Here is a 7,104-nt window from a genome sequence, read left to right as displayed (position 1 = left end):
CTCAGCAGGAAGCCTGCTTCTCCCTCTCCCGCTCCCCCTGCTTGTGTCCCCTCTCTCGCTGTGTTTCTCTCTCTCAGATAAAAAAGTCTTTTTTTTTTTTTTTAAAGAATTTTATTTATTTATTTGACAGAAAGAGACACAGTGAGAGAGGGGACACAAGCAGGGGGAGTGGGAGAGGGAGAAGCAGGCTTCCTGCTGAGCAGGGAGCCCGATGCGGGGCTCGATCCCAGGACCCTGCGATCATGACCTGAGCCGAAGGCAGATGCCTAACGACTGAGCCACCCAGGCGCCCCTCAGATAAAAAAGTCTTAAAAAAAAAAAAAAGAAAATAATAGAAGGAAAACTATATCCTGTGTTCATTTGCAATTTTCTGGTTATGAATGAGATGTATTTTTTTTATTTTTTATTTTTTTTTGAGGATGGGAGGTTTATTTAACACCGGCAGGCTCAGAGGACAGTGGTCTCCAAAGGTCTGATGCCTGAGCCTTGTTTTTTAATTTTAATTAAAAAAAATTTTTTTTATTTTAAGTAAGCTCCGTGCCCAGCGTGGAGGTCAATGTGGGGCTCGAACTCACAACCCTGAGATCAAGACCTGCACTAAGATCAAGAGTCAGACACTTAACTGACTGAGCCACCCAGGCGTCCCAAATGAGATGTAGTTTTATTGGACTTTTTTTTCTGTGAACTTCCAGTGATTGGCTTTAACCATTTTTTCTTTAACCATCTTTTTCTTTTACTATCCTTTTTTCTTACCACTAGACCCAAAATACTCTTCACCATGATTCTCATCTTTTTCAGGACAACATGTTGTGAGTTCCTTAGCATGGGGGAATAGTTCTGGCTTAGGTTGTACATTTTGGGGCTATTTTTGGTCTAGTCAAGCCAAATGTGGGCTTTGCTTGCCTAGCAGCCCTACAAGGAAGCGGAGCTGTGAGAGCCTGGGTTGGTGGCCATGGAGTTTTCTGTTTTGCATCAGAAGTGACTCTTATAGTGTCCTCTGGGAACTGCTGTCATAGCTCTTCACACCTGTGTACACTTTAGTGATTTACTTGTGTTTTTTTTTTAAAGATTTTATTTATTTGACAAAGAGAGACACAGCGAGAGAGGGAACACAAGCAGGGGCAGTGGCAGAGGGAGAAGCAGGCCCCCCACGGAGCAGGGAGCCCAATGCGGGGCTTGATCCCAGGACCCTGGGGTCGTGACCCGAGCCAAAGGCAGACGCTTAACGACTGAGCCACCCAGGCGCCCCAGTGATTTGCTTGTTTATCCCCCTCCGTCTGCACTTTCTGATCACCGAGTATGGTGCCTTAGTATTTTATGCAGCACTCGGTAAGTGCTTTTTCAATGAAGGAAGGAATGAATGACTTACCCAGAGTGAGCACCCATTTTGGGTAAACTGTGGCACTTACACTACTTTGAACTCCCTTCTCAGTGTGGTACAGTTTTGACTTTATGCTTAAATGAAGCTGCTTGGGCGCCTGGGTGGCTCAGTTGGTTAAGCGACTGCCTTCGGCTCAGGTCATGATCCTGGAGTCCCGGGATCGAGTCCTGCATCGGGCTCCCTGCTCAGCAGGGAGTCTGCTTCTCCCTCTGACCCTCTTCCCTCTCGTGCTCTCTGTCTCTCATTCTCTCTCTCTCAAATAAATAAATAAAATCTTTAAAAAAAAGAATCTTAAAAAAAAAAATAAATGAAGCTGCTTTATCAAAACACCCTCCAGGGGCGACTTGGTGGTGCAGTCGGTTAACCGTCCAACTCTTGGTTTTGGCTCAGGTCCTGATGTTGGGGTTGTGGGATCGAGCCCCATGTTGGGCTCAGTATGGAGTCTGCTTAGGACTCTCTCCCTCTGCCCCTCCCCGCCACATTCTTTCTCCCTCTCAAATAAGTAAATCCTACAAAACCAGATAACCAAAAGCCACCCTCCCATGGTGTTCTAGGTGGGCATCACAGCCTTATGGAAGATGGTTAACTGCATCCCAGATCATAGGAGGGCCCCTGTGCAGTGCAGCTGGGTGCCATGATAGCATTTCCAGTCATTCCCTCCTGACCTTTTCCCCCAGATGATGAAGGTTCTGGAAGCAAAAGGCCCAAGATGGAGTTATCTGAAGAGGATCTGAAGGCCCATGTGAGCAAGGGCACGCTGGGTAAGCTCACTGTGCCCATGCTGAAGGAAGCCTGCAGGGTGTATGGGCTGAGGGGTGGGTTGAAGAAGCAGGAGCTGCTGGACACGCTCACTAAGCACTTCCAGAACTGACCAGACAGCCAGTGCCCCCCGTTCTGCACTCTAGCCAGGCTGCCTGGTTTTGTTCTCATCACGTTAAAACATGTTTCTCCTGAGCCAGGAAGAGTCTGCCTGATACAAGCCAAGGACTTTACATTTATGAGATGTTCTGTTGCTGTGGAGACAGCATAGCCCTGCCACTTTGCTGTGCTTTCCTGTCTGAATAAAGAGCCCTGACTTTGCACTATGTACTGTTCTTTAGTGTGACATAGAAAGACGTGTCTGCCTCACATCCAAAGATCACTTGCCATTGGCTATTAGCTTAATTTTCTCTCCCATTAGGAACATATCCTCATCATAATGGAAACAAATATCCGCGAAGGCGGGGGAGAATGTGACAGTGAAGGACAGGTGGACATACTTCAGGAATGACAAGCCCTAGCAATAGTCAGTCACCCAACCTCTGGCCTCCCACCTGTTTTCCCTTTCATTGTGTCTTAATATAGATCTAAAGAGCAGATTTCCAGAAGCAATAAGTATCTAACATTTCTAATCCTGGTACCATTTGCTTCATCAGTAAATAGCCCCCTTCATGCTGCATTCCTCTTAATGTGACATTCAGGTATATGAAGATATGTACATTTTCTGCTGCCCTGAGAATTTCGGTTCCAGCAGTTTCGGGGAAGAGGAACAGGGTAGGGTGTCTTTCTCTTCGTGTCCCCTATGCCCCCAACGCGCCATCCCTCTTCTACCCTCCCTGTCCCTTTCCTGCTCTTTCTGCTCTACTGCTTTTGAAGAATTAGCCTGAGAGAAGGAAGGAAAGCATCTGAAAGGATTTGCATCCTCCAAGGATGGCTTGAGATTCAGAGTTTGTAGGTCCTTTGCCTTTCAGGACCAGAATGAGCATCTCATGAGACATAGGAAGGGTCAAATTACTCTTGTAAGAGATTTTTGGTTTTGGATTCTTTGTTCTTTGACTATTATAAGGTTTTTTGTTTTGTTTTTACTTGGAAAGCAGATGTTATGTTCTTGTTTGGCTTGCTTTCTTTATCTGGGGAAGAGGGAAGTTAATTCTCCATTTAGAAGAGATGCTTTTGAGGATACAGCAAGATAATGTGAAGTCATTTAATATAGTAAATGCTTGTTCTTTTTGAGAAATTAGACCATCTCTTAAATGCAGCATGCTTGGAAACCCTAGGTTCTAGGGGACGTTACTAATACTACAAAGATAGATTTGAATCAGGCTAGTCACGAGTAGGAGAGGAAGAATTGAGTATCATTGCTGGGCCTTTGTTTTAAACGCTAGATTTCCTGGCTAGTGATGAGGAGCCCTCGAGTGAGTTCCAGGCTTTTCTACGCACTCCTGAGGGGACCTTACCCAAGTCCAGGCTCCTTTCCCTCAGTTCTATTTACAAAGTGTTGAGAATGAAAGAGCTCAAGGTAATGTGATGTTAGAAAAATAACCATCCGAGGTCTGTGGTATGATCTCTCTCTCTGAATTAATGACCTTGCTTTCTCTGCTGTTGATCCTCCAGGAGAGAAGAAACATAACCAAAGCGTAATTTGGTTGGGCTTCTGTAAGCTCCTAAGTCAGATTTAGTAAATGGCACGAACCAAGCTACTCATGCTGTTTGACAAAGTCCAAGTATGGGGGATAATCCTGAAAATCAGGAGACTCCACAGCTGGCTCCTGCTACTTCCTTTCATTTTGTTTGTGGCAATCTTTATAATCTTGGGATTTTTCCTCGGGTTTCATGATAAAATGATCTATAAATTTAGTTATGCCTATGTAAGCAATCATAATGAAACTGATTCCAAAAAGGCTGACGATGGGCCAAGAAATAAAATTACCCAATGTCCTCCAATCTGTAATTCATCTAACATGAGCAATGCGGAGTTCTTTAATAAGCTTCGCTTAAGGGAGCTGTTGGATCCAGGCCCAGTAAAAGTCCCTATTGATGAGATTCCTCGGGCACCTCTGAAACATCAGAGTTCTAGGAAAGGAAAATCTCACGTCATTCCCACAGTACAGGGACCTCCCAATGTTACTTTGATAGGATAGGGTGCACACACTGTAAGCTGCCTTGGGAGGAAGAATAAACTTTAGATAACCTTTAAGCAAGAGTAAAAATATAACTTTCTCCGCATTAGCACACAATGGCAGATAGGTTACGCTTCGTCTCGCATGGTCACGCTCTGTCTAGTACCTTTGTTTTTAAATCCAAAATGATCTAAGATGATTGCAATAAGATGTAAAAAATAAAATCACATGTTATGAAAGAATGGAAAAACAAGGAAATATTCTAATGTATAAATAAAGTCCCTCCGAGGCTATCAGGAGGAGATGCTTATAACCTGATCCTGTGTCCGTGTCTCCTCCCTCGCCGACCGGCGCCATCCTTTCCTTCAAGGACCCTTCCCCTGCTGGAGCTGGGCTCCGCGAGTAAATGTGCATCTTGGCTCCCTCACATACATACAAGTGAGCGTGGGCAATTTACCTGGCATTTTCGAGCCACAGTTTCCTCATATTTATAATAAGAATGATAATGCGGAATGGTGAAAATGAGAAAACATGTAACATGCTGCTTAACAGGTACCAGCCGAGTCGTCTAACCCCTCTGGCTGCAAACACGCTTCAGTCCACCAGGGGGTGGTGACGTGCGGAGGGGGGGGGATTGGAGAAACGGCCGCGCATGCGCGCCGCTGGCGGGAAGGGTGAGGTCAGCGCGTCCTCCCCGAGTGACTGGCAGCCTGCGCAGGTGGTGGAGCTGCGGCGGGCAGCCGCTGGAGAGCACGGATTCATCCGGCCAAAGCCACGGCAAGCAGACGTATGCGCAGACGCGTTTATACCCCCGGGCCAGATGCAGAGGGAACATCTCGTATGTCTTGTTTTAATGTCTTATTAAAATATTAGAAGAAAAGCAAGGCAGGACCACAAACTCTGGGGAGAATCATCCACTTTCTCTCCCTCCCCCTCATCCAGAAATTCCAGCCTCAAATCCGTACAGGGGGGAAAACACACACCTGATAACACTCAGCTAGACGACTATCCCGCTTTCTAGTTTGAGCCCAAACTGTCCTTGAATGTGCGATAATCCTTATTGTAACTGACTGCATCGCCTATGACAGCCAGTCCCACGTGGGATTTACTTCTGGCCACTCTGAAGCAGCTGGGGACATTCCCCTTGTGGGCCCTGCCAGTACCTCTGGTGTTCTGCATGACCCTACAGTTTTGAGTGGCCCTGTTTATTGCTGTGTTGACCAGACAGCCCCCACAACCTTAGTTGTCTGTTGCTGTGCAACAAATTAGCCCAAAACTTGGCTTAAAGACAATGAACACTTACTGTTTCTCACCATTTCTGTGTGTAAGGAACTGGGGAGCAGATAGGCTGGTTTGAAGTCAACCATGAGGTTGCATTCAAGATGTTGGCCAGTCCTGCAGTCCTCTGAAAGCTTGCCTGAGGCCGGGGGATCCACTTACAAGAAGGCTGATTAATCTTGTTTTTAATTTTCTGTATCTTGTTTTGACATCTGGGACGGGCGGTGCTTATAGGCCTGGGGAAAGACTGCCCCTCCCAAAGCTAGCTAGTTCCTGAATATAGTGAAGAGTGTATTTGCCAGCATGCCTCTCATGCACCCCCCAGAGACCTTACCAACATTGTCCCTGCCCTAAATCATCCCAGAGCCAGCTAGCTACTAGGCAAATCGAAACCACTCTTATGGCCCAAAGCCCACTGGAATTGTTCAGACTAGTGAATCCTAAGCTGTTTTACTCTGCCCTGCCTTGCCTTTGCCACAGAAACCCCCATAAAGACTGTGGCCTAAGCTTTCCCCTTGCTCTTGCTTCTACCACCTGACCAAATCCTGGGTGCTTCCCCTGTGGCCCTGTGTGGTGTGGCATGCCCCCTTCTCTTGGTAAATATAAGTAGTAAATTCTTCCGATGGCATCGACCTCTCCTCTCCTTTAATTTGTAGTCACCTACAAATTAAGATCTTGTGAGTACAGATGAGACAGAGGCTCATTGCCATGGCTGGCAGTTAATGCTAGCTGTTGGCTAGAAGGCTTCGGAACTCTTCACAGGTTGCTTAAAAGACTTCATGACATGGCTGTGACTTCCCTCGTGGCCAGGGATCCAAAGACATGAAGGCAGAAGCTGTAATGTCTTTTATGGAGCTTGGAAGTCACACATCATTCCACCATGTTGGTCATGCAGGCCAGCTGTGAGTTGGTGTGGGCTGGGACTGCACAAGGGCATGAATTCCAGGAGGTGAGGATCCCTGGGGACCATCTTGGAGGCTGGCTGCCATAGGACATCATGGAAAATATTGACTTGCTACTTTCTTTTTCTTCCTTCAGAAGAGGACAAGCAATTATACCCACCCACCCCTGACCCCCACCGTAGGCAGATATGTCTGCTAAAGTCAGAGGCACATACCTGATTTTTCAAAATGTAACTTAGCTGACACTGAGAGGGACTCGGGGATACTGTCTAGAACAAGCGCCCCTTCCTTCCCCGTCAGTTTTTGTTTAGTACTTAACATACCACAGATGACCTTTAGCAAGGTCATTGCAAATGTAAGAACATTCCTTAATCATGGGTCCTCTCAGGAAACTTATTCTAAAACAGAAGTTCCTAACCAGTGTGTTTTTGGGGTCAGAGGACCCTTTCAGACCCGATGAAAGCCCCTGGACTCTCTCCAAAATGTTTATATGCAAAATTCTGCAACCAACTTCATAGATGGCTGGATGGAAATTACTAGATGTCCTTGCTTGCATGTCTAGGCTTTAGGAATTATCATTCTCCACTTTTGGAGCATCTATGTTAGGGCACCACCGCAGGTGCTAGGACATCACACAAGTTCCTGCTCTCTCATGAGGGCAATG

At 46.3% G+C, this 7,104-nt stretch overlaps 1 protein-coding gene across 2 annotated transcripts in view; it reads left to right on the top strand.

Moving 5' to 3' along the window:
- Positions 1-4,578, top strand: part of XRCC6 (X-ray repair cross complementing 6) — a 25,691-nt gene extending 21,113 nt beyond the window's left edge. For both annotated transcript variants that reach the window (XM_073882707.1, XM_025881704.2), the window contains one exon: positions 2,059-4,578. In XM_073882707.1, coding sequence (XP_073738808.1) covers positions 2,059-2,252 — 194 coding nt within the window. In that variant the 3' untranslated portion in view covers positions 2,253-4,578. The remainder of the gene's footprint in view (positions 1-2,058) is intronic.
- Positions 4,579-7,104: the final 2,526 nt, after the last annotated feature.

The sequence above is a fragment of the Callorhinus ursinus genome, unplaced genomic scaffold (genome assembly GCF_003265705.2).
Source record: "Callorhinus ursinus isolate GAN/ISIS: 27379988/994484 unplaced genomic scaffold, GSC_fseal_2.0 scaffold48, whole genome shotgun sequence".
In the NCBI taxonomy this organism is placed as follows: Eukaryota; Metazoa; Chordata; class Mammalia; order Carnivora; family Otariidae; genus Callorhinus; species Callorhinus ursinus.
This window is presented reverse-complemented; position numbering and strand designations above follow the sequence as displayed.